Raw genomic sequence first — 22,579 nt, forward strand, 5'->3', positions numbered from 1 at the left:
TCCTTTCTAGTTTAGAGCAGCTGAGAGCTTCCCTAACTTATTCAATTACAAGTTACATTTCTAGGTCCCAAATCAAGTTAACAGAGGTGAAAACAGCACTTGATAAGAATGTCAGCTTGTCCAAACACAGTAAAATTGTGCGAGTAAAAAATGCTAACAAATTCTTGGTTCTTCTCTTATAAAAATTATCTGGTCCAAGACACCAAAAGAAGGATCCTCATCAAGCTTTATGCCATAAAATACAAGAAGATTCATTATTTGTTTGACGCAATAACCATAAGGAAATCCTAGTAAAAAAATTTGCAAAAATTCAACAAATGTGTTTGTTTACCCAATATGAAAAATACTACTGTGTAACAATGTCTATGCAATTGACCAATTATTTTTTCAAAAATTAATAGATAAAATTATAATAAGTTGATGATATATGGCCCATTTGGTTAAGATTATTTGAAAAGAACATTTTGATAAAAAGATGCAGAAGCAAAAAACTATTTCAGGTTTCAATGCAAATGTGAAAGTCCATTTCTCTCAAAATCATTGACAAATTTAGCAGTAATTGTTCTAATTTTTCATGCCACACTTCATCTCTCCGCTGCTGCTTTTTGCTTACAACCATCAGCAAAAGAAACAAACCCCACACTTGCTTATAAAAAAAAAATGCAGAAAATCTTACAATTTTACACTGCAATTATTTTTCCATAAAATGAAACAAAAAAATCAATGTAATGTCTATAAAGCCACATTTGATAACTTGAACAAGATACAAGTAGTGTTATAGAGAGACACAAAAAGGTTTTTGAAACTAAATAGAAGTACATTAATGTGTCTTGGCCATCTGTGCACAAATTTTGTCCTTCAAAATGTGAAGAAGAAGAAGATGATGATATAAATTTTGTCTTTCAATAACTGTATTTGTATTCTATCTCAGCTACCAAGTACAATTTAATCTCCCAAAGTCACATCCAAAGGTACTCATAATGGAGAAAATATAATATGCTATATAACTGTAAAACACTAAATAAGGGACCACAAAAATAAAAGAATTACCAGGAGTCCAGTTAATGCTGTAAATCTTGATAAAGCAAGTGGTAGCTTCTTCAGAGACAAGGTTATAACAAGTGAACCTTCTGATATACTGGCATTGATCTCACGAAATATTCTTTCGACCCTGTCAAAGAGAATATTTAGAAAGAATATGTCTGAATCAAACAAAAAAGTATCACTAACTGGTGCAGCAACTAGGAAGCTATAAATTGTCATTTGGAATTTTTTTCCCCTCAAAACAGTTACAATGTTCCAGTAAATCCATAAAAAACCAGGTATCAGAAAATGACACATAACAAGAAAAATGCTAGCCAGGAAAATATGTTAAGATATGTATACCACCATTAGTCAGAGATATAACAAAACCCATTCATGCAATTCACATAATAGTTTGAACTTTGGTAAAAGTTGACTCTTGATATATACTACATGACTACTATAATAAAAAAGGCAAAGCATTATAACATCTCATTTGGGCACAATTTTTTTCCCAGTTGTATCCTTACTACAATATATCTCCAAATTAATACCCACTAATCCTATCCCATATAGCCCTACATTCAATAGCAGTTATTTATTTTTGTAACTTTTAACTCATTCTCACTTCCCAAAATCGCTAGCAGTATTCTAACCAAATACACACACACATACACACACACAAAATAAAGCCTCTTTCGCTTGTACATCAAAAAGGTAAAACACAATAGATCTGTGCATATAAAGGCTTGAACCAACATTCTCCTTACAAATTATGAAAAACAGGGTCATGGACTCATGCTTCAAAGCCCAAAGTGCTCTAGCCTAACAGTGGCTGTCACAGAAAAATAATAGATATTCATTTACTATCTCCTAACAAAATGAACATTGGAGAGAGTGCCTGACAGAGAAATAGCCAAAAGACTTGTATGTAAGAAGCACTTGAGTTACATTCAAAATATATCATCGAATACCATTGAAAGGTGCATGTTCAGCACAGTAAAATTTTATTCCCTTCAACTTCACAATGTATACCCAAATATATTTTCAAGTTTAGAAAACTCTTTGAGGAATTAAAACATCAAATTTAAACTCCCACCACATGGAACTTCCCTTTGTACACAGATAACCGAATGTGTCACTCAAAAATGTAATGTAATGTAAAAGCAAATGAAACACCGAAAAGCAGTGAAACGTAAATTCATACCAAAGTCTTCCTTCATGATCAACTATTATTGAATACAAAATTTTTTCAATGCTGTAATAGCACTCCTGCACTGCATAAGCCATATATTCATCCTTACATATCCTGCCCCACAGATCTGTCTGTGTATCTTTGCAATCCAAAGCCAAATCAATCGCCATCAGGATCTGAACAAAATATATTAGTTAAAAGCGCCCCACTACGTGGCCAACAATTTTTTGGTTAACTTGTAGCCGGCTCTCACATGATTGCTTAAAAAATAAGTGAAAGAAAAACAAAAACAAGAACAAAGTAAATTACATATTAACTAAAATAAGTTTGTTAGTAACATGTTGGTTAAAAAAACATCGGTCATCTAGACTATCCCTTTCTGGTTTCTGTGTATGCAAAATAAAACTAGTTCATGAGTGCATGATTCAAACATGTCTGTATACAAAAGCTTGACAAACTTGAGTGCAGCCGTATAAAAATACAGTATTGTCTAAGTATTGGCAAAAATAGCTTGCCTCCTAAAATTTCTATAGTTAAAATTAAGAATTGGAACCCTAACAAATACAGAATGCCTATCAGAATCCTGTTCTAAATCATTCATATTGCATATCAAGTTCTACCTTACTGCTTAGAAGAAACAAAGGCCATTGAACTAATCTCAGACTTCCAGTGTTGCTAGGAATAGAAAGTAGGTCCATTTCCCTGTAACAATTGACATTAAACAGATAAGCAACCTATAAAAATGCACCACGGGTGTCATAAAAAATTGAAACCAAGAAGCAAGGCAAAGAATAATGCTTTTATTACCATTTGTGCCTAAACAAAAATATTGTAAACAAGAGAAAAAGAAACAACAATGATGAGAAGGATGAATTTCCCTAAAGAAGAAAAACAAAGCCCTATCCACTAGGTGCGGTCGACTATATAGATCAAATGACATCATTGTGCATTGTCATATATCATGTCTGCAACAAAGTCATTTATACTTAAATCTCTCTTGTCTACCTTATTCAAAATCCTTTTAGTTCCTCATCTCCTCCTAACCACTAGTCTATTTTCTATGTGTTCAGCCCTCCTGAATGGATTCTAACTCGATCTTCTCCTGACATGGCCATATATCCAAACAGCTTGAGACAAGACTCCACAATCTTTCTAACACTAGGCGCTCCGACTTTGTCTCTCAAGTCCCCATTCCTTATTGTATATTGGTATATGACCACCCATCCATCTTCTTCTTCTCCAAAACTCTCCATAAGACCTGCATTGGTAACCTATCATAGGCCTTTTTGAAGCCAATGAAGACCAAATACAAATCCTTCTTGTTGCTCTGGTACCCCTACTTAATTATCCTTAGCAAATATATGACCTCCATAGTAGATCTACCCAACATAAAACCAAATTGATTCTTTGAAAACTAGTCTTTTGTCTCAACCACCTCTCTATCACCCTCTCCCATAACTTCAAGATGACTCATGAGCTTGATTCCTATGTAGTTTCTACAATTTTGTAAATCTCCCTAGTTTTCGTAGATAGGAACTAAGGGTGTTCTTCCTCCATTCGTTTGATTCAAGAGCTTGGTCAACCAATAGACGCCTCTTTCTTTCCTAACTCGTTCCAAACTTCAATAAGTATATTGTCTGGACCTACTGCTCTACCATTCTTTATCCGTTATATAGCCTCCTCATCTCCATACTCTCGAATTCTTCGGTAGTAGTTAAAGTTTTGGTCCTCGTGTTATGTGTGGATGTTGTGTGTGGTCTACCCAATCAAGAAAGAGTCTCATGTCCCCCATTAAAGAATTTGTGGAAGTGGTTCTTCCATCTCTCACTAATGCTTTCATTTGTGAGCAAAACCATACCCTCTTAGTCATTTATGCACATAACTTAGTCCAAATCACTTGTCTTTCTTTCACGGCCCTATGCTATCTTGTAAATGTCTTTTTCCTCTTCTTTTGTACTCAAAGACTATTAAAGATTCTCTTATGCTCTCGTTTAGCACCATTTTGTCTCGTTTTTGGTTGTCTTACACTATTCCCATTTTTTTTTTTTGCATTCCAACACAAAGGCCACTCTTTATAGGAGTCTATTATTACTTTCACCTTCTCTTACCTACTTGTGTGCCACCAACACGATTCTTTATCTTTTGATCCGATACCTCTTGTTTCTCCAAAGGTTTCTTTATTACTTTTCCAATTACTCATGCCATCTCACCCCACATCTCCTTTGCATTTCCATCACACCTTGATTTTTCTTCTGCCCAACTTTGGAAGTCTCTTTCCTTCTCATATTTCATCTACCACCACCTGATCTTTGGTTTCTTTTCTTGATAATATCTCATCATTCGCTGGACTCAATGACTCATAACAAGCCCTTATGGTACGATTTTCTTAGTAAGAAGAAATTGAATTCAGAACATGTCACCCCACTCTTATACGATGTTTGTGTCACTTCTTAAAGCAAGTGTTTGGTATAGAAACTTGAAAGTTGAAGAGTCTAAGATGATTTCTACCGTGTGTTACTCCAAAACCATGGCCCACATGGATCCCTTCGTATTTGTTCTCATCCTTCCCAGCAAGCCTATTTAAATGTCTTCCTAAGAAAATCTTATCTCCCACCAGGATGTCATGGACTAAATCTTCTAAATCTTCTCAAAATTTTGCCTTGATCGAAACTGACTTGCAGGAAAAAAATGCTTACCAGATAAAAAGCATCTCTTTTACCACCAATTTTAGTGCAATGATGCAATCCCCACCCTTTTAGCGCCTAACACGACCTTCTTCCACTATTTATCAATGATAATGTCTATCATATTCCTATTTTTCACCCTTCCTCTATTAGCAAAGTTTAAATCCTGAGGTCTCTTAACTTCTTTGCCTCCGCCCCCACCAACTTGGTTTCTTGTGACATAATGCTAATCTTTCTCCTTGTCATATTGTCCACGACTTCAATTGATTTCTCTGTAAGTATGTCTACATTCCATGTCCCAAATCGCAGCTTATCACTCCCTTTGCCTATGTGAAGTAGCTTATCTAGCATTGGAGTTATTCCGAATTTGATCCATGGCCTTGTGATTCAACAAAGTCATACCATTGTTGTCAGAGGTCTAATATATCCCTCCTCTTTTCTCTTGGCTTCACTGGCCACGTAAAAATTATGCAATAAACTCAATATAGGAAAAGTTTCCCCAAAAACTGAAACAGAGCTTGCAAGTTTCATCACATAAGCATTTGCTATTGTTGTTAAGCCATAGTCTCCTTTGACTCTCACAATAGAAGAAAAATGAGAACAAAATTGATTGAGAGGGACCATTGCAAAGTCTCTCTACACAAGGGCTTACTATGCATGCATTGCAAAGCAACATATTTCATGTAACTAACCTATTGCTAATAAAATCTTCCTCACGCAAGCTTATAATTATCTCATTCCAAACAGGAGCAAACATAGCAGCATTCAATTTGTTTGTATCCTGAGAATCCTGCAAGAAATACAGGTACAACAATAAGATAAACATCATTATTAACTTAAGCCAGTATGTAGAACAACTAAAATCTTAAATTATACGCTACCAAAGAAACCCCAATACCCTCCAAGACCATAATAACTACAACATTTTATACTGAAGAGGCTCTCAAAAAGGTAGTTAACACTGAATAAAAGAACTAGTTATTGAAGGCATCCATATTTGAACCAATCCCTCCCTTAACAAAGGGGAAAAGATCACCTGGGATGATTGTCCACTGATGGGCAACCTGAAAAAATAAATAAATAAAAATAAAATTATGTAGAAGAAATTTTACTAAAAAACAGCAACACAATTAAAAGCAAAGAAGCTAATAACCAGCCTCAGCAAAGACCAATGATGGAAACAAACAAATTTACAGAAGGAGTGCCTACAGTGAACAGTGGAAAAAATTTTTAAAAAAAAAAAAGAAAGAAAAGAAAAAGGAGAAACAAAAATCAAATTCACCTGCCACCAACTTAAAAGATGTCACACCTGATCTAAGTCACCATGTCATCATAGAATCTCAGAACTTTATATATATATATATAAAGAGAGAGAGAGAGAGAGAGAGAGAGAGAGAGAGAGAGAGAGAGAGAGAGAGAGAGAGTGTGGAATCTATCGTTTCAGTTACTCATTAGAGCACTGTTGTGATAACTGTAATTTAGTTGTGGATGTCCTATCCTAGCTGGCACTTCTCTAAAGCCAAGCTACTGCTCTCTTAAGCTAATCCCCAACACACTCTATATAAATAAATGTGTAGAGACTAGTATCAATGAAGATTACTACTAGATAAATATATAGACATCAGATCAATTAAAACATCAAATTTTAAACCTTATTACCAAAAAAAAGCTTGTAGGTAACATAATCAACCTTTTTGCTTGTGGAGAGGCCAAATTTTTTACAAATGCCCCAGGAAAACTCTCAAAACGCTTATGCAACATTTGAATTGAACGTATCTGCATCAAACCATAAGAAAAGGAACAATAATTAATAGTAAGATGAGACAGACAATTAAGAAAACAAAAGAAGCAAGGAGTAAATGTTCATTTGGGGAGAAAATTTGACATTGTTGAAAGAAGTTTGTCAAGAAAGGGAATGCATCAAGATTAGGATACCAATAGACCAGCAGCAATGACACCCATAATAGAGTTAATCAACTCGCACCCTTTCAAAACACATTCAATGGGAACTACTTATTACAAGAAAAGAACTAAAAACATTCTTTTGTCACTTGTTTTTTTTTTTTTTTTACTTTATTATAATCCTCTATGTCAGCTGAACTTCTATCAGCCTTTATCTGTTCAACGCTAAATAAGTCCTTACATATACATCTAGGAATAAGTAAACACAAACACCTTTTTACTGAATAAATATTACTAATCAATTTGGAAAAAAGGAAAAGAAACAATATCTAAATCCCAAAGTGTTACTTTGGAGCTCATACAGTTATACCTCACCAAGCCGAGCCCGTGCACCAATTACACCACCAACAATTGCTGACATGAGGGTGTACCAAATATGAATATCCATGAGATAAATCTGCAGACCACAGATAAAGCATGAATGAGCAAGGTAGTATTTTTCTTTTCTGTTTTCTGATAAAAAGGTAAGGTAGTACACTGCCCTCGTATCTAACTAAAGATAGACAGGACAACTCGGACCTTAGCACTGCCTTCCACAGCAAGTTACTGTTTTCTTGTAAATAAGCACAGATCAGTGCCAAACTCATTCATAATGAATATTACACATACACATTTCTGGAGCTTTCTCATTAAGTCTCTGAATTCTCTCTTATCACAAAACTCTATTATTCTAACGCGAAAAGTGAAAATGGAAAGTGTAAGATAAACAATTGGAGGAATAATCTTTGTCAAAGTATGCTAACATTCTTCAAAACCTTCATCTGTCTACCTTGGAATATGTAGACTACTGGAAAACATGAATACAAGTAGATGTACAACTATAAGGCAAACATCAAACATAAGAATAATAGATCTTATTGTTATGCTGAACCTCACCCAAAAGTTTCAATCGAAAAAGGGAAGGTAAAAGTTGAAAAGCAATAGATCTTGATGAAAGGATGACATGCTATAACACAACTTAATACTAGCTAAGCACCGTCTTATTCTATGCTAAATATCTAAGTGATGTACTAGTAGTATGGTACAACCAGCAAAAGCCCATTCTAATAAAACTCTAACACAATACCACTAATATCCTATCAAGTATTGTGGCGAATAAAAAATTAATGAGATAACCAAAATTTACGACAGACAGACCACACACATATTTTTTCTGCCACTTCCAGAGTTGATTTTCTATTCTTACCTGATCTATCCATTACTTAACTTTCAACTGCATATAATTTTGTGTGTGTCTGTGTACACACCCGCACTTTCATGTATTTTTTTTAATATTTCACAAAACTCCTAGGTAAGTTTACATAAATTCAACAAAAGGTCTATGGGAAACAAAACACAACATCACATGATTAACAAAGTCTACTTAGATTATTGAGAACAAAGTTAATTGAAGGAAACTCACAGCCACAACAGGAGCCCACAAGCTAACTATAGTCAACACATTGTTATTGTCTGCAAAATTCACATGCACAGATCAGTGACAAACACAACTATCTTATATTTATATGTAAAATATAAAAGAACAAAGAAAGACACTCATATCCAAATAAACACTTCATTAGCAAAATGTTACCTAAATGACCATTTATGGAAGTAATAATACAAATTATTTATGTAATGTCCAATTCCACCAATTTCTGTCTAATCTATAATGAGAACTGGCTTTCGACACCATGCCAGCGTTAATGTAATATAAAATGCATCTCTTCCATCTCATTGAAGCTACAACCACCCAAAAAAAAAACACTCATTTTCTATTGTTGCATTTGGTTGTTGAGACAAGACAAATGAAAAGACAAAGAGGCACCAAAATGTATTTGGAGCTGTACTCATGCATACAATACAAATTGTCCCAAGACACAAATTTCATGTATTTCCTGTCCATCGAAAAAAAAAAACGGAAGGAGATAGAGGGGACAAATAATTTGTCCCAGGACACAAATTTCATGTAATTCTTGTCCTTCTAAGTTTTCTATCTGTTACTGTATATGTATCCTGTCTCAAATATCAAATGCAGCCTATCAGAAGAAGAATTCTCTCATTTAAAAAAAAAAAAAGAATCCTTGAACGAGACTGTGATCCGTTGAAAATGTAAGAATAACAACAGGAACTCACTTTTTGAGATTAAATCATGCCAAGAGTAATCATTAATGCGAAGACGTCGAATGATCCTGGTAGGACTGACAAGGGGTCGAATCTGCAATATTAGATATATATTACAGCAAGTTTTATACTACAATAAGTTTTAGTAAATTGCAAACATAAAATCTCTCAACATTGCATCTGGTTTACTATATAATTTCTTCTTCCTTTTTTTTTTTTGGAATATCAAATTAAGTATAGGCAATTATTGAATAAACAGCATTCAAATGTACAAACATTATGGAAAAAAGATATTCTATTTAAGAAAGAGATGAATGCACAAAAGCATTGGGACCTCCTTGCATCTTTTTAAAAATAAAATAAGCGGACATACACAAACATCAATAGAAGTCTGGATTAGATTATTTTGTATTTAAAATGGGTTATAATAAAAATCTTTCTCACAGAGTCAATTGAAAAAGGGTTTTCCCTATACTTTTATCAAATTATAGTTAGTTTAGCTATCTGTTATCTGTCTTAAAAAAAATGATAAATAAATATATAAAACGTAATGACTTGCTTGTAGAAAGTATGCAAAGGTAAACTTGCAGCCAAATATCACCAGCCAGAAGATCACATATCTGCAGGGTAGGAAACAAACGACATGGTAAGTAAATATGAATATTAGAAGTATAACACAACCTTAATAAAAACATGTTGACAAGCACTTGGCAAAAGTGTAAAACACTCTTGCTAAAAGTATTAATGTTACAGAACCAGAGGTAACTGAAATTTTTTCATAACTAGTTCAGAATACAACCTACCTACAATAATCACTCATCTTCTCATAAAGACCACGCCCAACAAAGTATCTTTCCTGCATTAGTCATTGGAAAAGCCAAAACACCAGTCAGAACACAGAGAGAAGTACATTGAGGAAATTTACTTGTCAAACCTAACTAAAAATTACTCACTTGATAAATCCACTTAAAAAACTGAAAGAAGGACTGATCAGACATATCTGATAATGTGTGACAGGCTGGAAATTTGAGCAACAGTGCTAGGAATAGACGTAGACCAGCATAAACACCTAGTACAAGAATGTATATCCGGAAATAAAATGAATTGTCTGCGTTACGACTATTCCTTTCCTGCAAAACCTTCCTGCAATTGAATCATAATAATGGTCAGAAGTTTCACGATAAAGAAGGTTTGATGATGTGGCCCTACAATGCATTTACAGCAAACAAATTCTTGGCAGTAATGATGTCTTCCAATGTACCTAACAACCAAGGAAAAAATCACTAGAAAAGAGGCTTTAAACTTTCCTATTTATAACTGTCCAGAAGCTGATACTGTGTTTATCATTGATTACACACTGATATCCACAGTATCGCAAATATTTTGGATTGAAGTATTAGAAGTTCAACAACCATCAAGGATAAGGACACTGATGTTTCTAAATGTGAAGCGTCTCACACCACCCAAGCTAGCTTTTGCGGTTAAGTCCTATCAATTTTAAAGATGGTATCAAGGTCTATCCAATCCAATGTTGTTGGGTCAGCCACCCATAAATGTTCACGCTCCAGATGATCATTCTTGGCCGTCAGGAGGTGTATTACAAGTCCATTTTTTTGTATTGCAGTTGACCACTGATATTACTTGATTACTAATTCTATCATTATTCATCAACAATTTGGTCAGTATTTCAAATTGTTTTGGTGTCTTGAACGCTTAAGTTACAATAAGAGTGAAGTACTGGGGTGATTTGTGGACAATAAATACAGATCAAATGAGCCAAGGATACGGATGTAAATTCTAAACATTTTCATAAAATAGCAAATGGAGAAAGAGAAAAAGCTTTGTTAAGTAGTTAGAGGTCGGGGTTTGTTGTTGACGCCATGGAAATGGCTATATAGGCTGGACTAAGGTGAAGAGTAAAAGAATATCTTGTTTTTAAGTTTGACTTTGAGAAAGCTTATTCTAAGGTCAGTTGGAGACTTTTTAATAAAGTGATGCAAAGGAAAGGTTTTTGTTCTTGGGGGGTAAGTTGGATTACAGGATCTCATACAAGTTCTGTCTCAATTACTGTAACCAGAGCGCCAAAGTCATGGTTTTGTGGTGAAAGGAGCTTCAGACAAGGTTTGTCCGCTTTTTTGTGCACTTTAGTAGTGGACACTCTTAGTTGGAGTCTGAAGGATTAGTGAAGGTGTCAAAATGGGTTCTGAAGGGACTATGATATCCGATATACAATTTGTCAATGACACCATCTTGTTGTTGGAAAATGATAGCGCGTTTCAAATGCTCTCTCTATTTTTCGGATATGTCCAAGAGTGGTTTAGCTGGGATTAATACAACACGTCATGACCTTTCTGTTTTAGCATCTATGGCTTGGTGTCATATTTTGATAGTGGCCTCTTGTTTTGTTTGGTGGCAATCGTAGATCCATTTCCTTTTGGGATCATGTTGTTAAGAAGATTTCTTAACATCTACCAATTTGGAAAGGAGCCTATTTTTCTCTAGGTGGTCGTATCACTCATTCAAGCATGCCTCTCCGGTATTCCTCTATTTCTTATCATTGCTAATTAAATGAAAACGTCGCTAAAGGAAACATGAAACTCACAAGTAAAGATATGTTATGGCCGTGGAAGTCAAGCCACCCCAGAAAAACCTTATGATTAGCCTTGAGACAGCCATTCCCCTTGCGGTGCTGTATGCCCCAAATGTAAGCAACACATCCAGGATGCCTATTCATCATTATACATGTACTGAGAACTACATGCCATTCAAATGAGAAATAACTTCACAAGAACATAACACTAAAGGCTTACTCTTGACAAAATTCATAATTGCAAATGACGGCCCAATACTAAGTACTGTTTTAAGAGTATCCAGATCGAGATCTCCATCCTTGAAAGCAATTATTGTCAATGCCTGCATGCAATATGAGTTGGGAAAACATTATGTTTAGATAATTTGTTGGTAACCAGCATCTAAATGCCAGAGTAAATGAGTAACAATGACAGAAAGAATGAGATTTTATAGGAAAGGTTGACAGAAAATGGAAACCTGCAACATTAATGCCAAGAAGATCCAAAGCCGATGGAAACTTCGAAACAAGTGCAGAAACGTTCTATGCTCTACAAAACTGCTTTTGCCAGTCTGTTGATTACATGTTTAACGTACGAGCAACAGACTTAATCAGATAATCAATGTGATATAGAATACAAAAACATCCCAACCCATATAGTCATTCAAACTAGTCATAACTCATAAGCAATTACATCAATGTCTCCAAGCCAAACAATGTCCACAGGAACATACTCTACAAGATCATACTAACAAAAACTTTATAATATGTTGGTGTACACAAAATAATTTCTATAATATTCTTAAGTTAGTAAGCTGCTGATTCAGACCAAGGCTAAGTTAGTTGATGACAGCTGTATTAGCTGATCATTGTTCTGTCCAGGCTCAATGAAGCTGATGTATTTTGAACCAGATCTCTGTTGTTTCAAAAACACTTGCACTCATTAGATCTTGATAAGGCTTCCACAAACCACCATTATTACAAAAGCCAGCCACAAGACAAATCACAAGATATAAACATTTACCAGCCACAAGTGTGTGTGTGTGTGTGTTGGGGGGGGGGGGGGGGGGGGGTACATGACACCAACAAAAAAGTTAAGTGCAACTACCATTAACTAGCAAAGCAAACACTAAATGCACTATGTAAACTAGCACATAAATTGAAAGAACATTCTAAAGTTACAATAAAGAAAGTAGGAGAAAATCAATTAGAAAAACAGCAAGAGAAAAATAAATATCATCTCTAACAGAAATGAAGTTCAAGAAAAATCATCAATGATAAATAAATTCCGAACGTTGTACAGATTGAAAAACCAAGAAAGATACACACATCGTACTTCTGACAAAGCTCAGCAAGAATAAATACCTACATAACTTTTAAAGGATGAGTAATACAAAGATCCAAAACTAACCCTTCTGCGGCCTTTAGGTCTCCTTAAGAATGGGGAATCTTTCTTCATTGGCCAGCCCAATTCAAAACAAGCACGAGACCTACACATTACTGAAATTAGAAGGCAATTCTACATCCAAAATGTTTTGAGGCGTCAGTGTTGCTGACCAAAAGTATTCGTTGAAGTCATCATAATTCCTCCATGCCGAGTGTGCAGCTTTCCCATTGTTGTTTCGATCAGCTTCCTGCATTTTTTTTTTTGGCAGAGGTGAGACTGGGTATGAAAAATAATTATGTATGTCGAATTATTAATAGAAAAAAGAAATTTTATTCAAATATCAAAGGATATAGAAAAGAGGATAAGCCCTCATCAGAAGGTCCCATTTCATCTCCGAAGCCTTGGATCAAAGAAAGTCTCATAATCTTATCAATAATTTAGCCAGTAGGCAAAAACCCCAAGAGAATATGAAAGAAACATAAGAAAGAGTGGAATACTAGAGAGACAAGCTTTAATGAGGATGATTTCACCACGCCTAACGAAAAGTAGGCCCTTTTCTAGCTTCCAAAATACTTAGAAATCTTTTCCACAATAGGATCTCAAAATGAAGACACAAGTAGACGTATCTGTGACACCGGAGCCAAATCAGAATCAGAAGCTTCATTGATTTCATTTAACAAATTGGCTATCATTTATACTACTTAAGAACTGCTAAAGCCTGACCTAATAAAACTTCTAAGAAGCTCAACAATAAGAATCGTTATCCTACCATTTCAAATGCTTTTCTAGCAAATCATTGGACTTTGCAATGGCTAATTACCTAGATGTTAATGTAGGTGAGGAATTTTAGCACACAAGATGTATGTGCACAAAAAGGTGACCATTGATATGATTTCTTTAACAAAATGGAAATCAGCAAATTCAAAATAAATATGAAACTAATTAGAAGGATACTTATAGATGAAAATGCTTAAATTCATAGAACTACATTAGAATAGAGAAGGATAACATAGCAAGAGCGGCAAATAATGCAACTGACCGCAGCCTGGATCTCGTATATGGGGCAAATTATTTGCTCAAGGAATTTCACAGAACCATCAGTGGCAGTACAGCTGGAAGCAGGATAGGCTTCTCCATGATCCAAAATAGCATCCAACTCTTTTGCCATCTAAGTAACAAATAACAGGAAAAAAGAAAATTAACCTTCTTCAAAAGTAATTTGAAATGTCTGAATGTAAAAGATACTTAAAAATAAATTATCTAACATTAGAAAGTGGGAATAAACCAATAACACTCCATGCAGTCGTTCCTTTCATCGATTAACCAAAAAAGAAAGCAGGAAAAACTTTAATGAAAACAGAGATACCAACAGCACTTATTTAAAGTTTTCCTGATCCAGACCTCTGAATTCAAAATATATAAACAACTCACTATAAATGATGCATGACTACCACCAGCATAAATTAAAAAGAATAAACTATGACCATGGCAACACCCATAAATTTCCACACCATTAGTGAATAGAAAATTTTGATTAAAGATAAAATCTGACAGAAACTAAGTTTTATATATAAAGAATAGCTTTCCAATCTCATAAGTCATAACATATCCAGGGAAAGTCCTATATACATATACACTAGATAAATGCCAGACGTCTGATCCAATCCCATGAAACTTGCTTGCTAGAAAATGTCATTGCAATGCAAGCATTTTGCACCAACCAAATAATCCAAACAATAAGTTATGCTTCATCATATGTACCTTAATTAGAAGCTAATATTTAGCAACACATCCTAGTTATCCAAAATTGATGTGAGTTGGAGGATATTAATTTCAATAAGAAAGAAAAAGAAGTCAAATATAACATACTAAGGTAAGTAAGGTTATAAAATTATTCACCTTTATGCCAATTCAAAAGAGGGTGCAACCAGTGACTAAAAACAACAATAATGTGTAATTGCATACAATTAATTTATTGATTAGTTTTGGAAAACTGTTTAAAATAATTATTTAATTTTAAGAAAGCAACCCAAAAAAAAAACTCCATCCAAAAGCTGTCATGAAAGCATTTTGGTTGGAGTTATATGAAGCAATGGTCCCCAAAACAATAAAGGAGGAAGTACCAACCCTGAAAGCATGGAATCATATGCACAAGAAAAGATCAACTATAAAAAGTGGTTTTCTAAAATTTATTTGCAGTAAATAATTCTAGCAGAGGCAACGAAGTACCAAATTAAAGAGCCACATAAAGAGTCACCAAAAAAAAAAAGAGCCACATAAAGACTTACATGGTGGAATATATAGCAAAGGCACTCAGGGAGAAAGCGAACATTTGCTGCTTCACCCCAAATAAGAAAATAAAGGGAAACCAAAAAAAGTTTCCTATCCCTGTTAATTGCCTCTAAACTGCAGGAAACAGAAGATCCAATCAAGCAAAGTACAACAAAGAAAAGCTATTCAAATCATGAGCTATAGCAGATGTGATGACCTATTCCAAGCAAGTCGCATTCGCAAGTATCTGCACCATCGAATATAATTATCTAGTACCTTCAAGAAGACTTCATTTATCGCTTTCTCATCTATTTTCTGTACATCCCACCAAACCAAGAACAGATAAGTAGAAATATAAATAAATATAATAAATCAAATACCAATGCACAACAAGAAATTGCCATACAACATACACCAATGGGCCATAACCATGTGCATGCACACTCTATAGTCTTCAAATGTAAGCATTAAAATATCTATTATAAACATACTTCAGACCTCACAATACAGGTACCATTCTTTCAACAGCATGGCAAATAGCACCAATCTTCAGTAAAATTCTCTAACGAATACAGAAGCGAAATATTAATAGTGGGAAAAATACAAATGCTTAAAGAGTAAGATGCCCTCTTGCACATATAAAACCACAGGCATATATGGAAAATATACAGTTCATCACATTTGTGTTTTGTAATTCAATAACCCACTTAAACACACCACTACAAACACAAACCACTTAACACAACACAACCTTCTCTTACCTAAGTTAAGCTTCTCTAAACCAAAAAAAATAAATACTTACAACTAGGTTATAAAGTTATATTTCTTCAAATTTCATCAAAACATTAATACAGTTGAATGAACTTATGCTCAAGAATATGGTCAATGATGAAAAATCCAGTTAAGATTATATAACGGTAAAAACTAATACAAACCTATCCTTAGAAAACTAGCTCCTTAACCACCAATAGAAACATAACATGTGCATCTTGTTAGCAATTTCATGTAGAAGTACTAAACCAACATTGAAGAAAAGCTAAAAGTATGGTAGCTAATGTGCATCAAAATATTGTGATTACAGCTAAGAATGGTAAGCAGCTCAAGAGAGTACTTACTGGATCAGTTCCGGTAGGCATGCCAAGTCGACATTGTGCATTTGCTATCATTAACACAACATTTTCACGCTGGTTCCTTACATTGTCTTTCTGTATATGTGACAATTATCATCAGTACATAAGAACATTTTTGGCCAAACAAAAATATCACACTCCAAGCTATTGCATAATTCAAAGTTAATCTTGTTCAGTCATCACTATAAGAAACTTGCAGCAAAATCCAATTTGCCAAGTCTAACATCTGTATATGACACGTTAACTATACAACCAGCAGAAAGGATGCAAAGAGAATTAAATACCGGGATATCAGATAGAGATATCTCTCTAAATAGAATAACGAACCCCATGATGGACCAGGTAGGTGCAAGACATCAAAACTTATCCCAAACAACCTGCTTATCTGAAAGCCATCCTGTCTTCCATAAAAAATACAACTTTTGCTCCAACTGAATCACACCAACATTGGCTAAAAGTCCCTCTATTGTTACTTATTCTAGTAAATGTTTATTAACATAATGCTAATTATTGGGAATCAATTTTGTAATCAATATATGTGTTACACTTTCATCATACGTATAGAGAGAGAGAGAGAGAGAGAGAGAGAGAGAGAGAGAGAGAGAGAGACTCCAGATCGAACCTATATAATGTGTCAATTACAACATTACGAACCACAATACACGGCAACAGAAGAGGAAATTGAATACATTACAAACCTGGAAACCAAAAACATACTCCAAAAGATCAAACATGTCTGCATCCCTCTGTCCAGATACTTTAAATCCAGAAGGAAGTCTAGGAAACTGCTCAGTATATCTAATTGAAGATATTGCACCTTTAACCTGATATTCAAAGCCAAACAAAACCTTACCAGTTATTGAAAAACTATCAAGCACAGGCTACAAATTTGAGAAAAATATATTACAGAATCATGCAAACAATAAGATGCAGGACAGCGGAAAAAATTCACCATAAAGGATTCTACCATTAGCAATAGTACCATAAGCCTTATGAAGATTTCACCTTACCTCTGGGAAGATTCTGATAGGATTGGTTAATGACGGTGCTTCCAAAGGAACAATATTATATGGCGTCAGCTCTCCAGTTAACGTCGTACTCGAAGATTTTATTTTTCTCAACTAAAAAACATTAAGGATTACAAAAGTTAAGCAGCATATTTAAAAATATTCTTATAAGACATTTGCAGAAATAGAATGCAAAGCAGCCAGATGAGAACTGGGACTCAAAAAATTTCCTTATCTCATGATTAACTGTTATCCCAAAAATAAAAGGAAAAATAGTAGCATATAATTATGAAAGTGAAATACCACTAGATTAATAATAAAAAATATAAGAAATTGGTAAAACAATTTGTTACAACAGAGAAATTATTATTTGGAAAAAAAAATTATCAAGTTAACATTCCTATTTTTTAAACACAAAAGCAGTACCTCCTCCTTAATGAGGCCTCCAACTCCACCGGGATCAGCATCGTCACTAAGTGATTCCATGACATCCACCAAGGCACGAAGTGTGGCAACAACCTTTTTCATTTCTGATGCCCTTAGCCTCAACCTAGAACAATAGAAAACAATTCACATGTGTAACCAGCAGATCACAGAGTAATCAAGATAAAGTGAACTTATTGTTTTAATAAAGAAAATGGGGCAAGTAATTGAGATGGCCCTTTTGCGTGCTTTACAAATTCAGCATCTTTCTAAGTCTCAGTAACAAGTATCGCATGGCCTCCATGCTATTCATAGAAGTCTTTTCTTGTTATTATGATTTGAGGAGAGAGAACAAGAGAGAGTGAAAGGAATGCAAGTATGTAACTGAATCTGTTATGGAGATTTAATTGAGAATAGTATGTTGTGCTTTATATACAATAGAATTGTAGCGTGTTGAGAAAGCTAGTCTAAGAGGGAATACTGTCTTTCTGTTTTATTAGTTATGACAGTTGTGAGGTAATTACAGCAGTCCTATCCTAGCTGGCTGGCCCAGTATTGTCTAAACTGTTCCGCTACTCTCATCGGCTCACTATATCACTTGCTAATCAAATTATCCAAAAAACAAACAACAAACAAAAAAGGAGAAAGGCTGTTCCAACATCAATTTCACTCACTCGGTTCACTCCCTTGTAAATCATGTGGAACATTAACATATTTAGGGAAATCAAATGGACAGCTTTGCAGCCATTTCAGTGGGTTCCACATTGTTTCTAGATGAAATCCTATCAGCTTGAGCAACAAATCAGGCAAGCGAGTGTTTCTAGACGTTAAATAGGCAACTGTAAAACGCTGTGGTTGATTCTTGGTGAATTAGTACACAGGATTCTTAGCTAAGTATTCCTCAGATTAGGAATTAACTGCTCCATTATACCATTTTGTACATAGCTAAAGATAAGTATTTCTAGAGAGTTTAGTTACACACAATGGTGATCAAAATTATAAATGATCCTTCACACCCTAGCCTCCCAGCACCCCATTCTGACACCAACCTTTAAGACACAGTTAAAATAACAAATTTTAGGCACAGAAAAAACAGTAATTTGTGTTCTCAGTGACAAAACAAGTAGTGGCCTAAACTACCACAAATCTGATTAGCAACAAAATTATATGTTAGGCATACTCATCCAGTGTAGAACTAAAAGTTCCCGATTCTTGTAATCTCTGCTCTTCCCGTTGGATGTCATCCACTCTATGTCGTTGCTTGTAGCGCTGATAGAACTCCCATAAGTTCTCAATGTCACGATTGCGGTCAATCCTGGCCCCATCCTTTTTAGCAAGTTTTTGCTAATAAATGTGGCAAATGAAAATAAAAAAATGAGCAGATAAGAACTACAGAATCACTTGAAAGGAACAAAAGAAAACAAGGAAAAAGAAACAAACAAAAGGTTTCCTGTTACACAACCATGATTTGCTACTAATACCTTAATAACAGACATTAAACCAGTCTTGAACTGAAGAACTCCCCTGCCATCACTGCTGGGATCAAGATTCTGAGCCATGGTATAAGCCTGCTCACACACTGAAGCCAAAAAAAAGAAGGGTGTCAGTTCTAGTAATTCTACCTTCAAAAGTAAATTTACTTTGTAATGTCCAACAAAAGTAATGTCCAAACATAATCATTTTCTTGAACTTACTTTTGACGTACTCAAAACAAAAATAACTTGATTCTTTTAAAAGTAATTATTTCAACTTACCCTAAAACAAGATTTTACCATTTTTTTTCTACAAGGCACCATAACAAAATGAGCTCTAATCAACCAGACAATTTATATTTGTATCATATATGATATTAAACAATAAACACAATATACACGACACTAAGCAATAACCACTAGAAACAAAGCAATGATTAGCTAGTACGAGAATACATAAAAGCCACATAACTAACAAGTTCTTAATTCCAACACACTCCTTTTAACCTATCCACCTTGCACAATTCCCTTATTTGTCACTTCTTCTCCCTCAATGACCTTTATTGGAAGTTCCATTTTATTCGAAACTTCAGTGATAGAGAGGTCAATGAATTAGAGTCCCTCTGTCCTTTTGCTTAATCATGTTCACCTATTCAAGTGTCCCTTATACTAGGATATGGAATCTTGACTGCTCTGATTTTCTTTTCTTGTAAATCTTGTTTCTAGTCCAGTAGTCCTTGACTTCCTCTTCTAACCCAGATATGTCTTTCTTGGCTAAAACTTCTTCTGAAATCTGAACCACCCTCTATGTTCAAAAATTTTGTTTGATCAGTCCTCCTTGATAGTATTAGCATTAATAATATGCTCTAGAAGCAGAAGCCTTCATGAATTTGCATTGTCCCATGGTGAGATCTCTTTGGAGTAGGCCTTTTGACATCAATGGATAATCATGGATTTGCCTTATTGACTTCTGTCAACTTTCTACCCTAAATTCAAAGGTCTTGGAATGCACAAAGAAGCAAGGATTTTACATTTTGTATTTGGTTGGAAGGAAAATCTGGGGTTCTTAACAAATCCTTTTCAACTATTAATTACATTTTACATAGGATACCTTTTTCTTACCACCTTTTGGTGCTCAGCACATGATCCAATTAAGGTGTTCCTTTACCTAACATTCAAAGGGATTGCAATCGTCTTTACTGATCCTGACCGTTATTTATTATTCGTATATTTTTCATCTCTGTGAGGATGACTCGTCCTCTTCTACCAAGCTTCATCCTAAACTAGCATCAGTCTAAGCTTCATCCTAGCTTTTATCCATCAAACTAAGCTCAATTTCCAAAACAAAACGCATGGCAACACAAATTTCACAAGGCTTTCTTCATCACTCAAACAAACCTATCTATCCAGATCTCGTATACATTTCCGTAAACAACATCCACTGCACAATCAAACACTAGATAAAAATAAACAAACAAATATAAAGCAAGCACCGTGTGCACTTACAGATCCTGGCGACGTTAGGATCCTCGGCTTGAATCTCATCGGCAGCTTGGAGGATAAGGTCAATGTTCGTGGTCTGAGCAAGCGACGGCGGAACCGCACCGGCGATGCCGCTAGCGGTTCTGCCGTGTCCAGGTCCAGCATTTCGCAGCTGCTCCCTGGTGAGCGTCGCTCGAACCAGCCTCTCCCAGTTCTCGCTAACCCTAGCCATGGTTGGCGGTTACGCCTTTTTCTTCGAGACTCTCCTTTTTCCACCGAGCTCAGTAAGGAACTCAGTTCTCACTCTGTAACTAACACGATTTGAAAGAGAAAGGGGGTTTAGATGAGAATAATTGAAATGGAAGAAAATGTTGGGGGTTTTGTTTATTGTTTTTGTGTAGCTTAACGAGTAAGGGTTGCGTTGTGTTTTGATTTTGCAAGAAAACGCGGATCAATGGAAAATGGGGCAAATGGCGACGTAATTGGACAATGAAAAAGAAAAGAAAAAAGTGTCGCTTTTTTTCTTCTGTTTGTTCTGTTTTCCTTTTTCAATGGGGTCTTCCTTTTCCTTTGCCTGAAGAAAAAAAAGTAATGCGTTTCAAATTTTCAATGGCTAAGTGTGTTTACTAGGAATGTAATCTGATCAATGGTGAAACTTTATCGTCGATGACATGTCAAAAACATGTTTGGAGAAAGAAAAATGTCAACGAATTTCAAATTAAAACCATTTCTATCATTATTCTAATAAATAAAAAAATAATAACATACTACACGTTAATTATCTATTCATATATTGATAATATACATATTAAAATATAAAAAATATATTAATAACGTAACTAATTTTGTATGTTCATACAAAATTCTGTAAAAAAAAAATTAGAATCGTGTGCTAATAATCATTATATTATTTTACAACAATAATATTATAGTATCAAAATACTAATGTAGTACGTTTTAGTGTCAATATATATATATATATAATATTCTAAAAAAATATATTTATTTTTAGAATTATACAAAAAATTATATTTAATGACTAAAATTCTATAAATAATTAATTATTCTAATAAATCTAATTTATATTTTTTTATTGTGTATCAACTTTAATTAATATAATTTGCAAATAATATATAGAATAATATTCTACAACGAAATTAATTACTCAACCAAATCCAATCAAGTTGATATAACCTAATTGACATCAACATGCAACTAAACACGCTAGTATATGTAATTAGCTTTTGACGGCTTCTTTCTTTGGGAACTTTATTTTTTTCTTCAAATTTCTCTTCTTCTTCTCACCCCCAATACCACTGCTTCTTCTTCTCTTCCTCTTTTTTCTTAATTTTTCTCTTTCATTATTGTCATTGTTACTACCACCTCCTCTTCCTCAGCTTCTCCCCTTTTTTTTTTAATTTGAATTTTTTCAATCTCCTCCTTTCTTTTCCTTCTCCTCTTCCATCATCATTAAACAAACTCTTTAATATGTTATTGTTATCATTGTCTTCTTCTTCTTATATGTATAACAATTCAAATTTAGAATGCACTGAAATTCTTTAATAATGACGACACATAAACAAACTCAGTTTAAAATAAGTTCAAACCAGAATGCACCGAAATTAAATCTAGAATGCAACAAAATTAAATCCAAAATGCACCAAAATTACTAAATGATAACTCAAAACTCTTCTTCCTCCTCCTCCTTCTTCATTATCATCATCATCATCTTCTTCTTCTTCTCCTCCTCCTCTTTTTTTCTCATCTTTCTCTTTCGTTGTTGTCGTTATCACCACCACCACCTCCATCTCTTCCTCTTCCTCTTTATTTTTTCATTTGAATTTCTTCAATTTTCTCATTCTTCCCCCCCC

At 34.5% G+C, this 22,579-nt stretch overlaps 1 protein-coding gene across 1 annotated transcript in view; it reads right to left on the bottom strand.

Moving 5' to 3' along the window:
- LOC112736345 (callose synthase 10) overlaps positions 1–21,379 on the bottom strand; it is a 33,480-nt gene extending 12,101 nt beyond the window's left edge. The window contains exons 1-27 of the mRNA XM_025785749.3: positions 20,733–21,379; positions 19,236–19,333; positions 18,935–19,098; positions 17,758–17,881; positions 17,335–17,445; positions 17,023–17,148; positions 16,310–16,399; positions 15,412–15,509; positions 15,212–15,329; positions 13,963–14,091; positions 13,094–13,170; positions 12,948–13,026; positions 12,016–12,108; positions 11,778–11,880; positions 11,570–11,693; positions 9,921–10,110; positions 9,771–9,823; positions 9,527–9,587; positions 8,980–9,061; positions 8,267–8,316; positions 7,175–7,261; positions 6,593–6,678; positions 5,939–5,966; positions 5,595–5,692; positions 2,839–2,920; positions 2,231–2,394; positions 1,051–1,171 (exon numbers count right to left, since the gene is read on the bottom strand). Of these exons, the coding sequence (XP_025641534.1) occupies positions 1,051–1,171; positions 2,231–2,394; positions 2,839–2,920; positions 5,595–5,692; positions 5,939–5,966; positions 6,593–6,678; positions 7,175–7,261; positions 8,267–8,316; positions 8,980–9,061; positions 9,527–9,587; positions 9,771–9,823; positions 9,921–10,110; positions 11,570–11,693; positions 11,778–11,880; positions 12,016–12,108; positions 12,948–13,026; positions 13,094–13,170; positions 13,963–14,091; positions 15,212–15,329; positions 15,412–15,509; positions 16,310–16,399; positions 17,023–17,148; positions 17,335–17,445; positions 17,758–17,881; positions 18,935–19,098; positions 19,236–19,333; positions 20,733–20,940 (2,844 nt within the window). The 5' untranslated portion in view covers positions 20,941–21,379. The remainder of the gene's footprint in view (positions 1–1,050; positions 1,172–2,230; positions 2,395–2,838; positions 2,921–5,594; positions 5,693–5,938; positions 5,967–6,592; positions 6,679–7,174; positions 7,262–8,266; positions 8,317–8,979; positions 9,062–9,526; positions 9,588–9,770; positions 9,824–9,920; positions 10,111–11,569; positions 11,694–11,777; positions 11,881–12,015; positions 12,109–12,947; positions 13,027–13,093; positions 13,171–13,962; positions 14,092–15,211; positions 15,330–15,411; positions 15,510–16,309; positions 16,400–17,022; positions 17,149–17,334; positions 17,446–17,757; positions 17,882–18,934; positions 19,099–19,235; positions 19,334–20,732) is intronic.
- Positions 21,380–22,579: the final 1,200 nt, after the last annotated feature.

This window comes from Arachis hypogaea, chromosome 13 (assembly GCF_003086295.3).
Source record: "Arachis hypogaea cultivar Tifrunner chromosome 13, arahy.Tifrunner.gnm2.J5K5, whole genome shotgun sequence".
Classification (NCBI taxonomy): domain Eukaryota; kingdom Viridiplantae; phylum Streptophyta; class Magnoliopsida; order Fabales; family Fabaceae; genus Arachis; species Arachis hypogaea.